This window comes from Macaca nemestrina, chromosome 15 (genome assembly GCF_043159975.1).
Source record: "Macaca nemestrina isolate mMacNem1 chromosome 15, mMacNem.hap1, whole genome shotgun sequence".
Lineage (NCBI taxonomy): Eukaryota > Metazoa > Chordata > Mammalia > Primates > Cercopithecidae > Macaca > Macaca nemestrina.
Genome location: NC_092139.1, coordinates 92827872 through 92851923, shown reverse-complemented (window position 1 = coordinate 92851923; position 24052 = coordinate 92827872). Strand labels below are relative to the sequence as shown.

General features: G+C 46.6%; 1 protein-coding gene and 1 non-coding gene across 4 annotated transcripts in view; one reads left to right on the top strand and one right to left on the bottom strand.

Annotated features, from left to right (window-relative positions):
- LOC105495748 (small G protein signaling modulator 1) overlaps positions 1 to 24052 on the top strand; it is a 119257-nt gene that overhangs the window by 75607 nt on the left and 19598 nt on the right. For all 3 annotated transcript variants that reach the window (XM_071080299.1, XM_071080300.1, XM_071080301.1), the window contains 7 exons: positions 564 to 709; positions 3070 to 3198; positions 8877 to 9059; positions 10659 to 10727; positions 13422 to 14009; positions 18450 to 18574; positions 21644 to 21726. In XM_071080299.1, coding sequence (XP_070936400.1) covers positions 564 to 709; positions 3070 to 3198; positions 8877 to 9059; positions 10659 to 10727; positions 13422 to 14009; positions 18450 to 18574; positions 21644 to 21726 — 1323 coding nt within the window. The remainder of the gene's footprint in view (positions 1 to 563; positions 710 to 3069; positions 3199 to 8876; positions 9060 to 10658; positions 10728 to 13421; positions 14010 to 18449; positions 18575 to 21643; positions 21727 to 24052) is intronic.
- LOC112429192 (small nucleolar RNA SNORD56) lies at positions 17763 to 17833 on the bottom strand. The gene has a single exon (XR_003021341.1). It is a non-coding gene; the product is annotated as a small nucleolar RNA SNORD56 (small nucleolar RNA).

Sequence of the window (24052 nt, the reverse complement as noted above, 5' to 3'; positions counted from 1 at the left end):
GGCTTAGAGCAGAGAAGGGTGCCGTCACCCTGACTGAGGCTGAGGAAGGTGATAAGACTTCCCTGTGGTTATAGAGCTATTTAGCAGTCCAGCCAGCAAGTGCATCAAGCTCCATCTTCCTTGTCTGGAAAAGGGGAAGTTGACGAGAATTCACTGAGTCATGGCGTTTAGTAAGAACAGGAGTGGGCCAGGTGCAGTGGTTTGTGCTTGTAATCCCAGCACTTCGGGAGGCTGAAGCAGGAGGATCACTTGAGTCCAGGAGTTCAAGGCCAGCCTGGGCAAGATGGTGAAACCCCGGCTCTACAAAAAATAAAAAATTAGCCAGACATGCTGGCTCGTGCCTCCAGTCCCAGCTACTCAGGGGGCTGTGGTGAGAGGATCGCATCAGCCTGGGAGGTTGAGGCTGCAGTGAGCCATGATAATAATAAATAATAGAGCAAGACCCTGTCTCGAAACAAAAATTTTAAAAAATGGGGCATGGGACAGCACTTGGGAGGCCCCATGAGACAAGGTGAGGGGCTTCAGGTGGTGGATGATGACACTTGCCCTCCCTCCCTCAACAGGGCTGGCCTACTGCAGACACCTGTCCACCGTGAGGACCCACCTGTCAGCCCTGGTCAATCACATGATCGTGTCTCCGGACTTGCCCTGCGATGCTGGACAGGGGCTGACAGCCGGGATCTGGGAGCAGTACCTTCAGGACAGCACAGTAAGGCTTAGCCGGGCTTGGTCTGCAGTGATGCAGAGGCTCCAGGGGGGTCATCTTATTATCTGAGAAATAAGCCCAGGACTCGAGCTGATGTGCTTGGATTCTGCATATGCAAATTGGAGTTCCCCTTCTCTTCTTGAGAGTTCCAAGACCTACAGCTCACTTCTGCCCATGAGTAGGGAGATTGAATGGGAGGTAAAACATATGCTCACCTGGAAGTAGTAAAGAACAAATCGGTCTATAAGCATTTATTATTAAGCATCAGCTGGGCCGGGCACAGTGGCTCACGCCTGTAATCCCAGCACTTTGGGAGGCCCAGGCAGGTGGATCACTTGAGTTCAGGAGTTCGAGACCAGCCTGGCCAACATGGTAAAACCCCATCTCTACTAAAAATACAAAAATGAGCTTGCCATTATGGTTGAGTACACCTAAGACTAAAGTGAAATAGGCTTTTAATATTGGAATGTGAATAGGTGAGAGGGAACAGGCCCCGGGGCCCTTCAGGGCAGCCTTCCCACCGTGCATGTGCAGTTAGGACCTGCTGGCCCCGCAGCTTGACTAATTGTAGCTGCAAAACCTTTGCCTGAAAATGAAATTTTAGAAAGAAAACAGACAAACTCAGCCCCACAATGCATCATATACCTGTTAAAGTCATCCTAGTGTGCACAAAAGATATTAGTGTATGATGTAGCAGCTAGAATTGTTCACTTTGGATTAATTTGCTTTCGATAATTTTTTTTTTTGAAATGGAGTTTTGCTCTTGTTGCCCAAGCTGGAGTGCAATGGCACAATCTTGGCTCACCGCAACCTCTGCCTCCTGGGTTCAAGCAATTCTCCTGCCTCAGCCTCCCAAGTAGCTGGGATTACAGGCATGCGCCATCATGCCCGGTATTTTAAGTAGAGACGGGGTTTCTCCATGTTGGTCAGGCTGGTCTCAAACTCCCGACCTCAGGTGGTCTGCCCACCTCAGCCTCCCCAAGTGCTGGGATTACAGGTGTGAGCCACTGCGCCCAGCCAAGAAATTTTCCTAGAGCTGAGTCAAGACTAATAATTGCAAGATAATATTTTCAAATAAGCACACGGCAAAAATGGGCTGAAAATTAATTAAAATATTAATTCATGATAGCCTGCCCTTTCTCTTTTTATAAAAATGGGCTCATCCTACATATGTTTTACAACTTTTTTTTTTTTCACTTAACGATACACATTGAACATCTTTTTTTTTTTTTTTTTTTTTTTTTTTGAGACAGAGTCTCACTCTGTTGCCCAGGCTGGAGTGCAGTGGTGCAATCTCGGCTCACTGCAAGCTCCACTTCCCAGGTTCAAGCGATTCTTCTGCCTAAGCCTCCTAAGTAGTTGGGTACCACTGCGCCCCGCTAATTTTTGTATTTTTAGAGACGGGGTTTCACCATATTGGCCAGGCTGGTCTGGAACTCCTAACCTCATGATCTGCCCGCCTCGGTTTCCCAAAAGTGCTGGGATTACAGGCGTGAGCCACCGCGCCCATCTGAACACCTTTTTATGTGGGTTCCCATAGTTGTATCCCACACTCTTTTACATCTCTGTTGCATACCCGTGTAGGGACACATGTTCACCCATCGATGCGCAGCTGGAGAGTTGCCTGGGTTTGATTTTTTCATACGATGCCACGACAAATACCCAAGTGCCTATGGCTTTGCTTATTCACGCCAGGATATCTGAGGGCTAGGTCGAAGAAGCAGGACTGCTGGACCACGGAAGTAGATCATAGAAGTAGATCATACCCCCAGGTAGATCATGGAAGTAGATCATAATGATACAGTTAGGGCGTTGCCAATTAGTATTCTAGAAGGATAAGTGCACAGGAGTTGAGGAATATTGGTGAGAAGGTAGCTCAGGGTGGCCAGGTGTGGTGGCTTACACCTGTAATCCCAGCACTTTGGGAGGCCAAGGAGGGCGGATCACGTGAGGTCAGGAGTTTGAGACCAGCCTGGCCAACATGGTGAAACCCCATCTCTACTAAAAAAACAAAAATTAGCTGGATGTGGTGGCAAGTACTGGTAATCCAGCTACTCGGGAGGCTGAGGCAGAAGAAGCACTTGAACCTGGGAGGCGGAGGTTGCAGTGAGCCAAGATCACACCACTGCACTCCAGCCTGGGTGACAGAGCGACTCTGTCTCAAAAAAAGAAGATAGCTCAGGGTGGCTGGGTGCAGTGGCTCACACCTGTAATCCCAGCACTTTGGGAGGCTGAGGCAGGCAGATCACTGGAGGTCAGGAGTTCAAGACCAATCTGGCCAACATGATGAAACTCCGTCTCTACTAAAGCCACCTCCTGTTTTTCTGTTGACCAAACTCTTTGCTCCTCCCCACCCACCACAGAGTTACGAGGAGCGGGAGCTGCTGCGCCTCATCTACTATGGGGGCATCCAGCCTGAGATCCGCAAGGCCGTGTGGCCCTTCCTCCTGGGCCACTACCAGTTCGGGATGACGGAAACGGAAAGGAAAGAGGTCGGTTACCCACCATGGGCACTGGGGTCTTTCGCAACAAAAGGAGCCAGATACTGTGGGGCTGGGGAGCTCTGGTTTCATGCTGGACGAAGGAAGGGGAGGGAGATACGGGAAAGATGGGAACCTGAAGGCAGCGCTGTCCAATAGAAACATAACACTAGCCACATATGCAATTTTTAGGCTTTTAAGTTTTGGACTAAGTGTAGATTCACATGTAGTTGTAAGAAATTAATGCAGAGAAATATCGTGCATCTTTTACCCAATTTTTTTCTGATGGTAACATCTTGCAAAACTGTAAGGTAGTAAAATATCGGAACCAGAGTATTGGCATGGTATAATATACTCATCTTAATCAGACTTTCCCAGTTTTACTTGTACTCATTTGTTTGTGTGTGTGTGTGTGTGTGTGTGTGTGTTTCCCTACAGTTTTCTCACGTGTGTAGATCTGTGTCCATCACCACAGCCCACATGCAGAACATTTTTGATGCTATAAGGAACCCCACGTTGTCCTTTTATAGCCAGACTCACCTCCCCCGTACCCACACCCTGGCCCCAATCCCTGGCAACCACTAATAATATATTCTTCATTTCTATAATTTTATCATTTCAAGGATATTATATAAATGGAATGATACAGTGTGTAACGTTTTGGGATTGACTTTTTTTCACTCAGCATAAAACCTCATCCAAGTTGTTGAGAGTATCGAGAGTGAATTCCTTTTGATGGCTGAGTAGTATTCCATGATAGGCTGTAGCACCTGTTGCTAGACAGCTGAGTTGTTTCTAGTTTTTTGGCTGTTACAGATCAAGCTGTAATGAACATTCGTGTACAGTTTTTGTATGAGCATAAATTGTCATTTCTCTGGGATAAATGAGTAAGAATGTAATTGCTGGGTCATATAGTAGTTGCGTGTTCAGTTTCATGTTTATATGAAACTGACAAACTTTCACTGTAGCACATGCCTGTAGTCCCAGCAAGAGGTTCACTTGAGCTCAGGAGTTCTAGTGCAGCCTGGGCAACATGGGGAGACCCTGTCTCTAAGGGGAGAAAATAAACTTCCACACCTCTGCAGTGGCTACACCGTTTTCTGTGTCCACCAGCAAAATAGGAATGATCCACACTTGCATCTTGACCAGAGTTTTGTCTTGTCACTATTTTTTATTTCAGCCACCTGACACGGATAATTGAGATTTCATTGTTATAATTTGCACTTCCCAAACGGCTAGTGAAGTTGAAGGTCTTTTCATGTGTTTATTTGCCATTGTGTATCTTCTCTGGTGAAATGTCTGCTAATGTCTTTTGCCCATCTTCTAATTGGATTGTTTGGTTTTGTTTTCCTGTGGAGTTGGAGAGTCCTTTATATACTCTGATAACAGTCCTTTGTTCAGATAGGTGATTGCCAAATATTTCCTCCCAGTCTGTAACTTTTCATCTTGTAAGCAGGGTCTTCTGCAAAACAAATCTTTAAATTTTTAATGAAACTCAGTTTATCAATTTTTCCTTTTGTGAATTATGCTTTTGGTGTCAAGTCTAAGAAAATTTTGCCTAGCCCTAGGTCCTGAAGATCTTCTCTTATGATTTATCCTAAAAATTTTCTATTTTACATTTGACATAAAATCTTTTGAGGGTTTTTTTTATATATATACAGTCTGTCATTTAGGTCAAAGTTCATTTTTTGCTTTTGGGTCTTCAATTGCTCCAGCATCATTTGTTGAAAAGATGTCCTTCCTCCATTGAATTGCTCTTGCACTGTTCAAAAACAGTTGGGGCTGGCTGTGGTGGCTCACGCCTGTAATCCCAGCACTTTGGGAGGCTGAGGCGGGTGGATCACCTGAGGTCAGGAATTCAAGACCAGCCTGACCAACATAGCGAAACCCTGTCTCTACTAAAAATACAAAAAAAAAAAAAAATCAGCTGGGCAGGTTGGCAGGCGCCTGTAGTCCCAGCTACTCAGGAGGCTGAGGCAGGAGAATTGCTTGAACCTGGGAGGTGGAGGTTGCAGTGAGCCGAAGTCACGCCACTGCACTCCAGCCTGGGCAATAGAGCAAGACCCCGTCTCAAAAAAACAAAACGACAAAAAAACAGTTGGGAACATACTTGTAGGTCTGTTTCTGGGTTATCCCTTCTGTTCTGGTGATCTGTGAATCTATCCTTCTGCCGGTACCACTCTGTCTTGATTATTATAACACGTGTAATTTTAAATGTTTTCATATTCTGTTTTTCGGTTTTTTTTTTTTTTGAGGTAGAGTCTCTGTCTGTCGGAGTCTTGCTCTGTCGCCCAGGCTGGAGTGCAGTGGCGCAATCTTGGTTCACTGCAACCTCCGCCTCCCAGGTTCAAGTGATTGTCCTGCCTCAGCCTACCAAGTAGCTGGGATTACAGGTGCCCACCACCATGCCCAGCTAATTTTTGTATTTTTAGTAGAGACGGGGTTTCACCATGTTGGCCAGGCTGGCCCCGAACTGCTGACCTCGTTATCTGCCTGCCTCGGCCTCCCAAAATGCTGGAATTACAGGCATGAGCTACTGCGCCTGGCCTTAAATGGATTTTTGACTTAAGATATTTTCAACTTATGATGCATTTACTGGGACATAACTCCATCATAAGTCGAGAAGCATCTGTAATTATAAGTTCACAAGAAGCTGCAAAAATAGTAACAGAGGTCCCAGATACCCATCACCCAGCTTTCCCCAGTGGTAACAGTTTATGTAACTAAAGTATACTGTCAAAAGCAGAGCGTTAACGTTGACACAATACAAGTAGCTAGACTGCAGGCCTTACTAGAATTTCACCAGGTTTTGCATCTGCTTGTGTATTTTTTTTTTTTGAGATGGAGTCTCGCTCTGTTGCCCAGGTTGGAGTGCAGTGGTGCAATCTCAGCTCACTGCAACCTCCGTCTCCTGGGTTCAAGCGATTCTCCTGCCTCAGCCTCCCAAGTAGCTGGTACTACAGGCGCCTGCCACCACGCCCGGCTAGTTTTTTTTTTTTTTTTTTTTTTTTGTATTTTTAGTAGAGGTGGGGTTTCCCTAGGTTGGCCAGGCTGGTCTTGAACTCCTGACCTTGTGATCCACCCACCTCAGACTCCCAAAGTGCTGGGATTACAGGCGTGAGCCAACCGCACCCAGCCTAAAATCTGGTGGTATTTTACACTCTATATTCTTGTATCACTTGTACTATTATTTACTTAAATTTGTCTTTAAATTGACTCACTTAAGATTTATACAACTTACTTTAAAAGATATTTTATATCCCTGCCATAAACAGGAAGCCAGTATAACTGGCCATGAATAGAAGGAAACTATAAAAATAGAGTAAGACTAAATGGTGCAATTCTGTTCTAAGTAGATGTTATAGCCTGCCTAAGGCTTGTCCTCTCTTTGTTAAAAAGGGAGATTATGTTTGGGAGGCCAAGGCAAGAGGATTGCTTGAGGCCAGGAGTTCAAGACCAGCCTGAGCACAATAGCGTGACCCCCATCTCTACAAAAAATTTAAAAACTAGCTGGGCGTGGTAGCATGTGCTTATAGTCCTAGCTACTCAGGAGGCTGAGATGGGAGGATTGCTTGAGCCCAAGAGTTGGAGGCTGCAGTGAGCTATGATTGCACCACTGCACTTCAGCCTGGGTGACACAGTAAGACCTATCTTAAAAAAAATAAATAAATAAAGGATGGAGGGGAGATTATAAAGTATCGAGAAGTGTGGGAAGCACAGGAGCACCAGACTGGCCCTTTCTCCCTGGAGTAATCAGAAAAGTTGAAGGAGAGTTGAAAGCAGAAAGTTTCTGTAGTTCTGTATTATAAGGACCCATGCCAGTGAAATGTCTGTTCATCTCAGTACTGGTGTGAGGCCCCTCCACACTTCACCCATGCCTGATGGCTTCCTGGGCAGTCAGTAACTGACAACTCTGATGTGCAGAGCCCCATGCTCAGAGCTGGAGGACGCAGAAGCGCATTAGGTGAGGTCCATCCCAGTTTTGTGGGGGTTGTGGTGGTCCCTGGTGGGATTGAGGCAGCCCCAAGGACTGCAGGAGCACATGGGAAGCACCTAAGCCGGGCAGGTGGGAAGGCGGTCAGAGGAGACTCCTGGAGGAGCTGGTTGTTCCTATATTATCGGAAGGAATTACTTTTCAGGCCAAGAGGGTGAAGAAGGGAAGAGAAGACAGCACAGGCAGAGGTCTGGAGGGGAGACCAGCGTGACGTGGCGTGTGTCCGCGTGGGTTTAGAGAGGGGCAGGAAGGGCATGGTGGGCGTGAGTTGCTGAGACATCCAGGACTAGGATGGTGGAAGCAGCAGTGAGAGAGGAGGCTGGAGAGGAAACAAGGATCACGACTGCTAAGTGGTGCATGAATCGGAGGGGCCCGGCTGCAACAGAGACCTGGATGGAGGCTGCTGGGGCCATGCATCTAGGTGAAAGTGGTGTAACCCTGGCCTAGGATGGCAGTGGGAATTGGGAGGTGGGTAGGGAGGGCTTGGAGGAGTCTCAGGGAAGTGGGCAGGAGGGAGCGGCTCAGGCGAGGCCCTTGGGCAGGATGGACCTGAGTCCCCCTCCCGAAGTCCTGAGTAACCATAGGAGAGGGTCGAGCTCCCCACCCTCTCTTTTCCCCTCCTGCCTCTCCTTAACCTAAGTCAGCCTATCTGTCCCCATGGTGCCCAGAGGTCTGGCAGACGCAGAGCCTGTTACCTGGGCTGTGTCACTCAGGGACAGTGGAAGCTCCCCACCTCTTGGTTGAATCCCACAAGGAAAAAGCTGGGAATCTGTGGCCCTTCTGTAAGGCCATTGCTGTAAGGAAAGGAAGAGGGTTGGTTTTATTCGTATTGTATCCTCAGCACCTGTAGCCCATGTGGGGCACATGGGAGGCCCTCAGGTCATGCGTTGATTGAGTGGATGGGTGGAGGAAGGTTAGCATCTTGCTCATCTTGTATTCCATGTGGCTAGTGGTGCCTGGCATGTAATAGGTACTTATCAAATTAAATGAATGAGTGAATGAATGGGTGAATGAATGAGGAAAGAGAGAGGGAAGGTAGTAAAAAAGAATGAAACAGTCTTCTCACTTTTGGCCAGGCGCGGTGGCTCACATCTGTAATCCCAGCACTTTGGGAGGCTGAGGGGGCGAATCACAAGGTCAAGAGGTCAAGACCATCCTGGCCAACATGGTGAAACCTCGTCTCTACTAAAAAAAAAAAAAATACAAAAGTTAGCTGGGCGTGGTGGCACATGCCTGTAGTCCCAGCTACGTGGGAGGCTGAGGCAGGAAAATCCCTTGAATCTGGGAGGCTGCAGTGAGTCGAGATCGCGCCACTGCGCTCCAGCCTGGTGACAGAGCAATACTCTTTCTCAAAAAAAAAAAAGAAAGAAAAAAGGCAACAGTCTTCTCACTTTTATATCCCCAGGGCCTGTGTACTGTCTAGCACATAGTAGGGACTCAGTAGTTGAAATGTATATATGTGTGCATGAATGAATAAAGGAAGGAGGGAAATAAAGAAAGAAGTAGCCTTGCTCCCTCTGTGTCTTCAGAGCCTAACCAGTGCTAGGAGTAGCATAGTAGGTGCTCAGTTAATATGTGCTGGATGTTAACTGCGTGAATGTTGGATGGGTCAGAGTCACTCTCTTCCAGGTTGCTCTGGCCCTCCCCATGGGCCCCTTTGTTGACACCTCAGGTGACATTGCATCTGCCCTGGCAGGTGGACGAGCAGATTCATGCCTGCTACGCACAGACCATGGCCGAGTGGCTGGGCTGCGAGGCGATCGTGCGGCAGAGGGAGCGGGAGTCCCATGCGGCCGCCCTGGCCAAATGCTCATCTGGGGCCAGCCTGGACAGCCACCTGCACCGGATGTTGCACAGGGACTCAACCATCAGCAACGAGGTGATGGGCGGCTGGCCTCGGGGAGCATGGGCACTGGGGACGGTCAGGGTCTGCTTCACTGGGCTGTTCTAAAAGTGGTGAAGGCTGGGTATCTGGGGCCTGGTGACAGTCTCACCCCTGGCTTTTTCTTTAAGAGTGTGGGGTGACTTTGGAATCAAACCTGAGTTCAAACTCTAGTCCCACCATTTTGTAGTTCTGGGGTTTCCTACCAGTAACTTTTCTTCTGGGCCTCAGTTTTCTGCATCTGTAAAATGGGAATAATCAGGTGTAGAGGAGGTTTGTGTAGAGTCCAAACAAGATGATGTATATAAAGTGCCTGGTACACTGCCTGACTTTCATTGATTCAACAAATGCTTATTGAGTATCTACTATGTACAGGTACTATCAGGAATATCCTGGGATATCAGGAATGTTCCAGTGACACAGACAGACTGCCAGAACCTCCAGTTTAATAGCCCAAAGTAGGAGCTCAGAAAAAAAGTTAATTCTTGGCTAGGGGTGGTGGCTCACTCCTGTAATCCCAGTACTTTGGGAGGCCAAGGCAGGTGGATCACCTGAGGTCAGGAGTTCGAGACCAGCCTTGGTCAACATGGTGAAACCCCATCTCTGCTAAAAATACAAAAAAATTAGCCAGCCGTCTGTAATCCCAGCTACTTGGGAGGCCAAGGCAGGAGAATCACTTAAACCCAGGAGGCGGAGGTTGCAGTGAGCCGAGATTGCGTCACTGCACTCCAGCCTGGGCAACAAGAGTGAAACTCCCTCTCAAAAAAAAAGTTAATTCCCTTCACCAGTGATTGTATCAGTCATCAATTGCCATAATAACTGTATGTAACAAACAACCACCAAAAATCAGTGACTTCCAACAGTCAGCATTTATTTTTGCTCACAACTCTGTGGGTCAGCTGGGAAGGTCTGTTCTTCACTGGGCTGGGTGAGGCTTATTCCGTCACTGGCTGTCCGTAGCTGGTCAACTAAAACATTTGTTTATCTTGGTTGGGCTCTCTTATTTGTCTGGGGTGACTCAGCTGTGCTCCACGTGCCCCACTGCCCAGCAAATGAACCTGGACATGCTCTCACGGTGAAAGCAGATGCCGCAGAGAGAAAGCAGAAATGCACAAGGGTGTTCTAAGCCTCTCCTGAATCAAGTGTGTTAACATCCCATTGACAAAAGCAAGCAACACGGCCACGTCTAATGTTAGAGTAGGCAAGGACTATGAGTTTATAGGGCAGAAGCATGTATACAGGGATCAGGTTAAAAAAAAATGTGGAACCATTAATAGAACCAGTTACTCTGTGCGTTGAACTGAAATATTAGCAAGAAGTCTCAGTTACAGAGCAGTTAAAGGCGGGGTGCTGTAGTTGCAGAGGTGAGAGGTGGGAACCTAGAGGTCAAAGTGGTCTCTGAAGAGGCTCCAGGAAGCAGGGAGTGGTCCCCTCCTTTCATTTCACAGCTAGGAAACTGACGCTCTGAGGGAGGACTTGTGCAAGTTAGGAATAGAGATGAAACAAGACTTCCTGGGCTCCCAACCCAGCAGTCCTTCCTACTCTGGGCAAGGGTGCAGCCTCACCCTCCCTCCCTCCCGCTCTTTCTTCTCTCAGTCCTCCCAGAGCTGCAGTTCGGGCCACCAGAACATCCGCCTGCACAGCGACTCCAGCAGCAGCACACAGGTGACCTTGTGGAGGCCCCGCCCCCTCCCACCCACGCCTCTCCCTTCCACCTGGGGTCATGGGGATTGGGTGTCCGTCATCTGTAGGTTACTTTTTGCTTCATTTGTTTTAGCTTTTTATATTAGCATTAAACATTGTTTTTTTGTTTGTTTTTTGTTTTTTGTTTTAGTAATGCAAGAAATATATGGATCTATCACCCCTGCAAAAAACTAAAACATTGCAGAGAAAGTCAAAGTCTGCTTTGATCATCCTTAATCTCTGCCTGCCCTCCTTTGAAATAACACCGCTATCATCAGTTTGCTGTGTTCCTTTCAAAACCTTCTGCATGCCTGTACATACACAGAAATATGTAGATAATCTATAGCAATGTTTGATAGTTTTAAAAAAAGTGTACTTAAGTGCCATCATATATGTTGTTCAACAACTTTCCATTTCAATCAGTGAAAAGAGATGACTCAATCTCACTCCGTTTTTAAAGAAAAATGCTGGCTTGGCACGGTAGTTCACACTTGCAATCCCAGCACTTTGGGAGGCCAGGATAGGCAGATAGCTTAAGCCCAGGAGCTCAAGACCAGTCTGGGCAACATGGCAAACCCTGTCTCTGCAAAAAATACAAAAAATACAAAAAAAAATTAGTTGGGCATGGTGGTGCATGCCTGTAGTCCCAGCTACTCTGGAGGCTAAGCTGGGAGAATCACCAGGGCCTAGGAGGTTGAGGCTGCAGTGAGCCATGATCACGCCACTGCACCCCAGCCTGCGCGACAGAGTGAGATCCTGTCTCACACACATGTACACACAAAGCCAAGTGCTAAAACATGCATAGTGTGTTGTCACCTTTTATGTAAGAAGAGGCAATATTAATGTCTGTATGTATTTGCCTCCATTTTGGAGAACAGTGTAAGGAGAAACCAGAAACGAATCAGAATGGTTACCAAGAGAGGAGGGGCAGAGACAGAAGCTACATTTCCTTGAATATGCCTTGTTTCTTAATTCTGATTTTGGAGTTAAAAAAAACCCTCTGGTTCTGGCTCTGAAGCTAGGTAAATATTTTACATAATTTAAATCAATTGAATCAAAAAGAGGTTTTTGAAAACACAGAAACACATGAAGCTAACCATAGATCAAGTTGGTGACATAAACACGCAGGGAAGAAATATTTCAAGTGACTTTGGAACATGATCTTTAACTGTGTACCCTTGATATGACCTAAGGACACAAAGAATCACAAAAAAATCTCTAAAATGTATTCTGGAGATTTTTTTCGTAGTATTTCATGTATTATCTAACTTTAAAAATTGATTCATGGTAGTCAACCGCATGGTGTAAAAGTAATAGGGTTTTTTTTTTTGTTTCTTTTTTTGTTTTTGTTTTGTTTTGCCTTTCCGTGTGTAAACTAATTTTTTTAATGAGAAGAATTATGTTTACATGAGGCTGGGCGTGGTGGCTCACACCTGTAATCCCAGCACTTTGGGGGGCTGAGGCAGGTGAATAACCTGAGATCAGCAGTTCGAGACCAGCCTGGCCAACATGGTGAAACCCTGACTCTACTAAAAATATAAAAACTAGCTGGGCATGGTGGCACTTGCCTGTAATCCCGGCTACTTGGGAGGCTGAGCAGGAGAATCACTTGAACCCAGGAGGCAGAGGTTGCAGTGAGCCAAGATCATGCCACTTCACTCCATCCAGCCTGGGCAACAGAGCGAGACTCCATCTTAAATAAATACATACATACATAAAAATAAAATTATGTACACATGGTAAAAGTCTATATGACGAAAAGCTATTGTCTCACCTTATTTTGATTCCCCAGTATCCCCTTCTCAGAGTCAACTGCAGGCGGGGCACGGTGGCTCACACCTGTAATGCCAACACTTTGGGAGGCCAAGGTGGGCGGATCATCTGAGGTCAGGAGTTCGAGACCAGCCTGGCCAACATGGTGAAAGCCCGTCCCTACTAAAAATACAAAAATCAGCCAGGTGTGGTGGTGGGCGCCTGTAATCCCAGCTACTTGGGAGGCTGAGGCAGGAGAATCGCTTGAACTGGGGAGGCGAAGGTTGCAGTGAGTCGAGATTGTGCCACTGCGCTCTAGCCTGGGCGACAAGAGAGAAACTCCATCTCAAAAAACAAAACCAAACAGACTCAACTGCATTACTTTCTTGTTTCTTTCTGGGTTATTCTATGCATAGAATACGTTTTTATTGTTGTTTGAGACAGGGCCTCACTCCCATCACCCAGGCTGGAGTGCAGTGGCATGATCACAGCTCACTGAAGCCTGGACTCACCGGGCTCGGGTGATTCTCCCACCTCAGCCCCCCAAGTAGCTGAGACCACAGGTGTGCACCACCATACCAGGCTAATTTTTTGTATTTTTTGCAGAGACCGGGTTTCACCATGTTGCCCAGGCTGGTGTCGAACTCCTGGGTTCAAGCAGTCTGCCTGCCTCGGCCTCCCAAAGTGCTGGGATTGCAGGCGTGAGCCACCACGCCCAGCCTAGACCACTTTCTTATTCGTCACAAATAGGAGCATACATTACACTTTACTTTGCCTCACTCTTTTCACTGACTGTATGGTATTCCAGTGCATGCTTGATCCATATTTAAGCCGATCACCTGTTGTTGGATATTTAGTCTGCTGCTGTAAGTAGTGCTGCAGTGGACATGCTGGTCCATCTGTTTTTGTGCACCTTGTCCTCAGGTGTTTGAGTCTGTGGATGAGGTGGAGCAGGTGGAGGCTGAAGGCAGATTGGAGGAGAAACAGCCCAAGATCCCCAATGGGAACCTAGTGAATGGCACTTGTTCCCCAGACTCGGGTCATCCTTCCTCCCATAACTTCTCCTCGGGCCTCTCAGAGCACTCGGAGCCCAGTCTGAGCACAGAAGACAGTGTCTTGGATGCCCATCGGAACACTCCCCCGGTGCTGCGACCTCGGGATGGCAGCGTGGATGACAGGCAGAGCAGCGAGGCCACCACATCCCAGGATGAGGCTCCCCGGGAGGAGCTGGCCGTGCAGGACAGCCTGGAGAGCGACCTCCTGGCCAACGAGAGCATGGACGAGTTCATGTCCATCACGGGCAGCCTGGACGTGGCCCTGCCTGAAAAGGACGATGTCGTGATGGAGGGCTGGAGGAGCAGCGAGGCAGAGAAACGTGGCCAGGCAGACAGCGAGGACAACCTCTCGGAGGAGCCTGAGATGGAAAGTCTCTTCCCTGCCCTGGCTTCTCTGGCTGTGACTACTTCTGCCAACGAGGTGTCCCCTGTGTCTTCAAGCGGCGTCACCTACTCTGTAAGTCACCAGGACCCTCCGTTCCATTTCCTTTTTTCCAGCTACAGGAGGGTGAGATGTACTACAAGCCCATTATCCAGAATGACCCCAGAGTCAGACCTCTGCTCCGTTGCATTTTTTCCATCATGGAGGATTCACTGTAGAAACCCATTTGGGAGAGAAGATAATACAGTATTTTAAAATGGGGGCTGGGCACGGTGGCTCACGCCTGTAATCCCAGCACTTTGGGAGGCTGAGATGGGCGGATCACGAGGTCAGGAGATTGAGACCATCCTGACTAACACAGTGAAACCCCATCTCCACTAAAAATACAAAAAATTAGCTGGGCGTGGTGGTGGGCACCTGTAGTCCCAGCTACTCGGGAGGCTGAGGCAGGAGAATGGGGTGAACCCGGGAAGCAGAGCTTGCAGTAAGCCGAGATCATGCGACTGCACTCCAGCCTGGGCGACAGAGTGAGTCTCTGTCTCCCAAAAAAAAAAAAAGACAAAAAGAAAAGGCCGGGCGCGGTGGCTCAAGCCTGTAATCCCAGCACTTTGAGAGGCCGAGATGGGCGGATCACGAAGGCAGGAGATCGAGACCATCCTGGCTAACATGGTGAAACCCCGTCTCTACTAAAAAAATACAAAACTAGCTGGGCGTGGTGGCGGGTGCCCGTAGTCCCAGCTATTCGGGAGGCTGAGGCAGGAGATCTCAGTGAGCTGAGATCCAGCCACTGCACTCCAGCCTGGGTGATAGAGTGAGACTCTGTCTCAAAAAAAAATAAAGAAAGAAAGAAAAAAAGAAAAAAAAAGGCAGGCTTTGTCGTCAACAGCCCTGGGTTCAAATCCCAGCTTCAGCAAGTCATTTTATTCTTCTGAGCCTGAGTTTTTCTGTGTGTGTCTTACTTCTCTTCCTGAGTTGTTTTCAGAATGAATGAGTTAAAGTCCTGTGTGCCTGGCACATAGTAAGCAGTCAGTCAACAGCAGCCTTGGTCATGAGCATCGTGATTTAGAGTTAGGTCCAATACTTTGTAAATACTCAAGTTTGGTTTCTTACTAGAAAGCCCAAGCCAAAGGCCATCAACTGAAAGGGAGGATCATATTTATGATTATTTTTTAAAGAACTTGTTATTTCTTTCAAAGATAGGCGAGCCCATAAAGAGTGAAACACAGAAAAGGCTGGATATAAAACCCAGAAGATACCTGCCCCATCTCACCCTATTTAACCCTGCACAGAGGCAATCATTTTACTTATTCTGCCCAAATTATTTGGTGTTTGCCCCCAGGTCTCTAACACACTGGCATTGCTGCTTCTTGATCTCTCTTTCTTTCAGTTTCAGACATTTTCTAGTGACTTCCCACTATGAAAGAGGATGGTTCAGTTCCCATTTCTTCCCAACTTCCAGCTCTCACCACACGTGACACCTTCTCATCCCTGTCCTTCTAATATAGTTATGTAATGATTTAGTTAAATGTGTACAGTGTTAGCCGGGTGCAGTGGCTCACGCCTGTAATCCCAGCACTTTGGGAGGCCGAGGCAGGCAGATCACGAGGTCAGGAGATCGAGACCATCCTGGCTAACACGGTGAAACCCCGTCTCTACTAAAAATACAAAAAATTAACCGGGGATGGTGGTGGGCGCCTGTAGTCCCAGCTACTCGGGAGGCTGAAGCAGGAGAATGGCATGAACCCGGGAGGCAGAGCTTGCAGTGAGCCGAGATCGGGCCACTGCACTCCAGCCTGGACGACAGAGCGAGACTCCATCTCGAAAAAAAAAAAAATGTGTACAGTGTTAATATTTTATGCATCTACTGTAAATGTCAGTGCTTGCATTATTTTAACAGAGTAATATGTAAGCCGTGTAGTAAACCATCCTAATTTTTGTCTTTCCTGTAAAAAATTTGTTTTTCCTAGATGTGTTTTCATTTTCCTGTTTTCTTTTTCTTAGTTTGCTGCATATTTAAAGTGAGTTCACCCCCAGAAGTCTTTGCCACTTTCCTAAATCTATCTTCAGACATTCAAACATACCAGGTTTTTCATTTATTCTATGTGTCCAAGGACTTCTCCCCAAAAGCCTACTGACGCCCTCCACTCCACTGCACCTGATGTGTCGTTATCATTCACGATCTTCCTCCGTCCTGATCTTGAGCTTTCTTTTGTGTCACTCATGTTTTCTCTTTCTTAATCTACTCTCTTAGATGAAGCACGTACCTCAGTGACTTCCACATTTTTCGCTTTTTTTTTTTTTTTTTTTTTAGATTGAGACAGAATCTCGCTCTGTCTCCCAGGCTGGAGTGCAGTGGCACGATCTCGGCTCACTGCAACCTCCGCCCCCGAGTTCACGCCATTCTCTTGCCTCAGCCTCCCAAGTAGCTGGGACTACAGGCACCCACCACTACACCCGGCTAATTTTTTTGTATTTTTAGTAAAGATGGGGTTTCACCGGGTTAGCCAGGATGGTCTCGATTTCCTGACCTCGTGATCCACCCGCCCTGGCCTCCCAAAGTGCGGGATTACAGGCATGAGCCACCGCGCTTGGCTTGCTTCTCTTTTTTTTTTTTTTTTTTTGAGACGGAGTCTCACTCTGTAGCCCAGGCTGGAGTGCTGTGGCCGGATCTCAGCTCACTGCAAGCTCCGCCTCCTGGGTTCACGCCATTCTCCTGCCTCAGCCTCCCGAGTAGCTGGGACTACAGGCGCCCGCCACCACGCCTGGCTAGTTTTTTGTATTTTCAGTAGAGACGGGGTTTCACCGCGTTAGCTACATGGTCTCCATCTGACCTCGTGATCCGCCCGTCTCGGCCTACCGAAGTGCTGGGATTACAGGTGTGAGCCGCCACGCTCGACCATTTTTTGTATTTTTTATAGAGACGGGGTTTTGCCATGTTGCTCAGGCTGGTCTTGAACTGGCCTCAAGTGATCTACCCGCTGTGACCTCCCAGAGTGTTGGGATGACAGGCGTGAACCAGTGCACACCAGCTTTTGTTCTTACTGTTAACCTTTTCTTTTATTATTTATTTATTTATATATTTATTTATTTATTTTTGAGACAGAATTTCTCTCTTATTGCCCAAGCTGGAGTGCAATGGCATGATCTTGGCTCACCGCAACCTTCGCCTCCTGGGTTCAAGCGATTCTCCTGCCTCAGCCTCCCGAGTAGCTGGGATTACAAGCACACACTCATGCCCGGCTAAATTTGTGTTTTTAATAGAGATGGGTTTTCACCATGTTGGTCAGGCTGGTCTCGAACTCTCAACCTCAAGTGATCTGCCCACCTCAGCCTCCCGAAGTGCTGGGATTACAGGCGTGAGCCTTGGCGCCCTGCCTTATTTCTTTAAATACAGTAAACATACTTATTTTATGATCTGTTTCTGATACCTCTAACAACTGAGGCCCTGATGGCTCTGATTCTGTTGTCTTGTATTTGTGCTGACCGTCACTCTGGGCACCTTCTTTCTCTGAGTGTTTTGTGATTTTTTTGAACACGAGCTCATATTTCTTGGGATATTATCTGCTGCACTATTTAAGACCCAGGTGGAAGGTAGATGCCTCAAGAGAGGGGTATTCTTTTGCTTCTTTCTAGTACTAGGGAAATAACAAATTTGAGATGACAGCTACGTTCTCTGATCTTTCAGACCACCCAGGTAATGGGAGTTTGGGTTATAAACCGCATGAGTTACAAACCTGATTTGTGGCTCTTAATTATCCAGGGAGATAACATTTACATTTAATTTAATGACTATGATCAAGGTATAAGCAGTCAGGTATCGTTGCTGTTTCACTCAGACCCAAAGTGTCAACATTCATAAGGTGAACTACTGTGGATGAAAAATACTGCTGTCACTGTGGACAGGCAATTGTTTTGAGATCCCAAAATATTAGTGGGTTTTTCTAGTTTTTCCTTGCTGAGAGTGTGACTCTTTGGGGTCCTACCTTCCTGTAGGAAGGTCTCTTATTAGATCTTCAGCTTGGGTGGGGGAGCATAAAACAATTAAATCTAAGCTTAAATTTTCCCACTTGACTAGCTTTCCTTAAGGCAGAGGCCAGCTTTAGTGTTTTCTCACATTTCTGGGTTAGTTTTTGGTCCTTAAATGTTTCTTATTTTCTTGCCATATCATTGAGCCATTTTGAAATTAAGCTAATTGTTCAAGCAGCCAGGCTGGTTTGTTACCAGAATTTGACCTCTGTTCAGTTCTTCATTCTCCTTGTCCAGTTTTCAGCAGGGAGAGGTTCACTTCCAGCTATAGTTGTAACTCTCTGAGGGAGAATGTCCATCCTGCAAATTAAAGACACCCTCCCGGAAAACAAAAACAAAATCAAACACCTGGCTGGTCCAGGTAGGAGATATATTTTCAGTGACAACAGGAGAGGTTTAGGAGGAGGAGATAGGATTGCTGCTTCCCAGTGGGGACTCAGATGTAATTTTTCTTCTCTTCCCCCTACCCCCCGCCCCGGTGGCCTATAGCCAGAGCTGCTGGACCTGTACACGGTGAACCTGCACCGCATCGAGAAGGATGTGCAGAGGTGTGACCGCAACTACTGGTACTTCACTCCCGCCAACTTGGAGAAGCTGCGTAACATCATGTGCAGGTGGCTGGGAGCAGCGAGGGGATCTAGGGGATGGGGAGGGGGGATGGGTGAAATGGGGGACATAGGGGGCCCACCTAGAAGTTATTTCAGCTTCTGAAGCTGGCATCGTACTCACCTGGAATCTTACTTAGCTCACAGTGACAATTTAACAACAATAATATAGAGCATTTATTAAGCACTTACTGTATACCAGCCACTGTCCTGAGGCCTATACTATCATCGCTCACTTACTCCTCAACCCTACGAGGTATTAACCCCTTTTATAGGTGACGATGTGGAGGCTCCAGAAGAGCCTCATTGCTGAGTGGGCATCGGGCAGTGGCTGAGCGGGAACTCATAGCCACGCCTCTCTGGCTGTAGAATCTGTTCTTCTTCTGTTTTTCTTGAAGCCAAGATCTAAGACTGTTTATTACTGTTCACTAAAAAGATATTATTCCTGTAATCCCAGCGCTTTGGGAAGCTGACGTAGGAGGATCACTTGGGACCACTTGAGTTCCTCACAGACTTCAAAAAAGTAGAGACTGGCCTGGCAACATAGTGAGACCCTGTCACTACAAAATAATTTTTTTCAACTTAACATTTAGCTGGACATAGTGGTATGCACTTGTAGTCCTAGATACTTGGGAGGTGGAGGCAGGAGGGTAGCTTGAGCCCAGAGGTTAGAGGGTTGCAGTTAGCTATGATTGCATCATTGTACTCCAGCCTGGGTGACAGAGGGAGACCCCATCTCTTAAAAAGTAATAAAAATAATAAAAAATTACTATTGGTATTTCTTAAAATATGAAAGTAACCCATGCTTGTTAAAAATCTAAATCACTGACAACTCTAATCCCAGCACTTTGGGAGGCCAAGGCAGGAGGATCGCTTGAGGCCAAGAGTTTGAGACCAGTCTGGGCAACATAACAAGACCCCATCTCTACAAAAGTTTTAATAAATTAGCCAGGCATGATGGTGTGCGCCTATAGTCATAGCTACTTTGGGAAGCTGAGGCAGCAGGATGGCTTGAACCTGGGAGGTTGAGGAACAATGAACTGTGATCATACCACGGCACTCCAGCCTGGGCAACAGAATGACACCCTGTCTCAAAACAAAACAAAAACCTAAATCAAAGAAATTAGAAGGTCGTAAGATAGAAAGAGAAACTTCTCCCTTCATCTCTGCCCATCAGTGCCACTTACCCAGAATTAACGACTACTAACAATTTAGTAATATCTAATTGATTATATATTGTATAACATAATATGAATGTACTTTTTTTGTGTGGGGGGGGGATGGAATCTCACTCTGTGGCCCAGGATGGAGTGCGGTGGTGAGATCTCAGCTCACTGCAACCTCCGCCTCCTGGGTTCTAGCGATTCTCCTACCTCAGCCTCCCGAGTAGCTGGGACTATAGGCGCAGGCTGCCAGACCCAGCTAATTTTTTGCATTGGAATACAGATGGGGTTTCACCATGTTGCCCAGGCTGGTCTTGAACTCCTGAGCTCAGGCAATCCACCTGCCTTGGCCTCTCAAGTGCTAGGATTACAGGCATGAGCCATCGCACCCAGCCTGAATGTACTTTTTTTTAAATGTTTTAAACTGTGATATAGTCTGATAAGTATTACATTAAAATGGAAAAAAAATGCTGGGAAGAAGTAAAAATGAACTGACTTCTTCCTGGTTAAGGCATAGGGAGAAATCATGGAAGACTTCACAGAAGTGGTGACCTTTTGAGATGCATTTTGACAAAGTTAAGAAAACTAAAGAAACCATAGGCCGGACATGGCAGCTCACACGTGTAATCCCAGCACTTTTTGGGAGGTCGAGGCGGGCAGATCACCTGAGGTCAGGAGTTCAAGACTAGCCTGGCCAACATGGCGAAACCCTGTCTCTACTAAAAATACAAAAATTAGCCAGGCGTGGCAGCACGCACCTGTAATCCCAGCTACTTGGGAGGCTGAGGCAGGGGAATCGCTTGAACCAGGGAAGTGGAGGTTGCAGTGAGCTGAGATTGTGCCATTGCACTCCAGTGCGGGCAACAAGAGTGAAACTCTGTCTTAAAAAAAGAAAAAAAAAGGAACACTAAAGAAACTGTTTCACATAGAGGCTAAGATCATATATCCTTGAGTAAGGCCTCCTAGGTTCAAGTACTGCCTCTGCCACTTATTAGGTGTATGATTTGGGGCATGTCATTTACCTGTCTATGCTTCAGTCCCCTCATCTGTGAAATAGGATAATGGTCCATGTTTCACATGACTATTTTGAAAATAGTGGGTGGAGGGGCCAGGAGCGGTGGCTCACGCCTGTAATCCCAGCACTTTGGGAGGCCAAGACGGGCAGATCACGAGGTCAGGAGATCGAGACCATCCTGGCTAACACAGTGAAACCCTGTCTCTACTAAAAATACAAAAAAAAAAAAAAGGCTGGGCATGGGGACAGGCGCCTATAGTCCCAGCTACTTGGGAGGCTGAGGCAGGAGAATGGCATGAACCCTGGAGGTGGAGCTTGCAGTGAGCAGAGATCACGCTACTGCACTCCAGCCTGGGCAACAGAGCGAGACTCTGTCTCAAAAAAAAAAAAAAGAAAATAGTGGGTTGAGTATACAGTAAGTGCTCAGTAAATATAAGCTGTTACTAGTAAGGGACAGATTGGAATTCCTGACAAAGGGAGCTGTAGGGCAAAGATACAGAAACATAAATTTGTGATCTCTTTGTGCAAAGTGAATACGTCAGTGTAGCTGGAGAGGAGGACAGTGTGGAAGCGATATTTGAGGCTGTGAAGATGAATTGGGAGGAGGCCATTACTCCTTGTACCCCCAGTAAAGGAGTTTGGATAACATCCCATCAGACAGCAGGGTGCTTGTGCAAGTTTTGAGCCTGAAGAGGCCTCCTGAGTTGGCCTTTAGGGAGGTCATCCTGGTAGCTGCGCATAGGATGTTTAAAGAGAGACACTGGGAACAGGGATGCAGGCAGGAGGCTGAGGGAGAGGTCCAAGTGAGGGATTGGGGACAGAAGCGGGAGGAGCGGAAGTTGGAGTGGGTTGGAGAGGCAGGCCGTGGCTGCCATAATTGGCCCCTTATGTCTTTTCTAGCTACATCTGGCAGCACATTGAGATCGGCTATGTCCAGGGCATGTGTGATCTTCTGGCTCCACTGCTGGTCATTCTGGATGATGGTGAGTGTGTCTTTACTGCCCCAGGGCTGGGGGCGCATTTCCTTTCCACTGCATGGCAGAGGGGTTGATCTCATTTTGTGACTGTACGGAATGTGGCTCCAGCCAGGTGCTCTGAAGGCCTGTCTGGTGAACACATCAATATCCTAGTGAAATAAAAAGTCCTTATATTCCATGGTGCCCAATACTCAACACCCAGATAGGCATTTGCTAGCCACTGATTGTATGAATATGAATGAGAACAAACAAACCAAAACAAAAAACAAACCCAGACGGCTTCACTGGTGAGTTCTATGAAACATTTAAAGAATAATTAATGCCAATTCTTCACCTGCTCTTCAAAAACGTAGAAAAGGAAGGAATGCTTCTTAACTCATTCAGTAAAGCCAGACCTCATATGAGGACTGGGTGTCTCATTGGCATGCAGATACCAGTAACAGACAAAGACGTAACAAGAAAACTACAGACCAATATCCTTTATGAATACAAATGCAGAAATCCTCAACAAAATACCAATAAACTTAATTCACCAAGATATAAAAAAGATGATACACCATGACCAACTCGGGCTTATCTCCAGAATGCAAGGGTGGTTTGACATGCAAAACTCAGTCAATTTAATTCACCACATTACTAAAATAAAGGGAAAAACCCACACAATCATATCAATTGACACAGAAAAACACAAGAAAATCCAACATCCTTTCATAATAAAAAACATTCAACAAACTAGGAATAGAAGGGAACTAAACACGATAGAGGGCATCTGTGAAAACCTCACAAATATCATCATACTCAGTGGTGAAAATCTGAACACTTCCTCCCTAAAAGCAGGAACAGGACAGGTATGTCTATTTTTGCCACCATAGGTTCTAGCCAGGGCAATTAAGAAAGACAAATAAATTAAAATAATTCAGATTAGAAAGAAAGTAAAACTATCTTTGTTCACAGATGTGATTTTGCATATAGAAGATCTTAAGGAATAAAAAAAAATTAGAACTGATAAATAAGTTTATCAAGTTTGCAGGATACAAGATCAATAAACAAAAGTGTCTTGTATTTCTATACACTTGAAATGAACAATCCCAAAATGAAATTAGGAAAACAATTTTATTTGCAACAGCATCTAGAAGAATACAATACTGACTGGGTGCAGTGGCTCATGCCTGTAATCCCAGCACTTTGGGAGGCCGAGGCGGGCAGATCACCTGAGGTCAGGAGTTTGAGACCATCCTGGCCAACGTGGTGAAACCCAGTCTCTACTAAAAATACAAAAAAAAAAAAAAAATAGCCAGGCGTGGTGGCTGCATGCCTCTAATTCCAGTTACTTCGGAGGCTGAGGCAGGAGAATCGCTTGAACCTGGGAGGCAGAGGTTGCATTGGGCTGAGATTGCACCACTGTACTCCAGCCTGGGTGATAGAGTGAGACTCCGTCTAAAAAATAAATAAATAAAAAATAAATAGTCCAGGCATGTTGGCTCACGCCTGTAATCCCAGCACTTTGGGAGCCTGAAGTGGCTGGATCATCTGAGGTCAGGAGTTTGAGATCAGCCTGGCCAACATGGTGAAACCCTGTCTCTACTAAATATACAAAAATTAAGCCGGGCGCGGTGGCTCAAGCCTGTAATCCCAGCACTTTGGGAGGCCGAGACGGGTGGATCACGAGGTCAGGAGATCGAGACCATCCTGGCTAACATGGTGAAACCCCGTCTCTACTAAAAAAAATACAAAAAACTAGCCGGGCGAGGTGGCAGGCGCCTGTTGTCCCAGCTACTCGGGAGGCTGAGGCAGGAGAATGCCGTAAACCCGGGAGGCGGAGCTTGCAGTGAGCTGAGATCTGGCCACTGCACTCCAGCCTGGGCAACAGAGCGAGACTCCATCTCAAAAAAAAAAAAAAAAAAAAATTAGCCAGGCATGGTGGCAGGCGCCTGTAATCCCAGCTACTTGGGAGGCTTGGGCAGGAGAATCGCTTGAACTCAGGAGGCGGAGGTTGCAGTGAGCTGAGATTGCGCCATTATACTCCAGCCTGGGTGACAAGAGCAAAACTCCATCTCAAATAAATAAATACATAAATAAAATACAATACTTATGAATAAACTTAACAGAAATGCAAGATTTGTACATTGAAAACTACAAGGCATTGTTGAAGTAAATTTTAAAAAACAAAATAAATGGAAAGATATCTCATGTTCATGGATTGGAAGACTTAGTGTTGTTAAGGTAACAATGCTCTCCAATGATCTGTAAAGTCAGTGCAGTTTCTGTCAAAAATCCCAGCTGCCTTTGTTTTTTTTGTTTGTTTGTTTTTTTCAAAAATTGACAAGCTGAC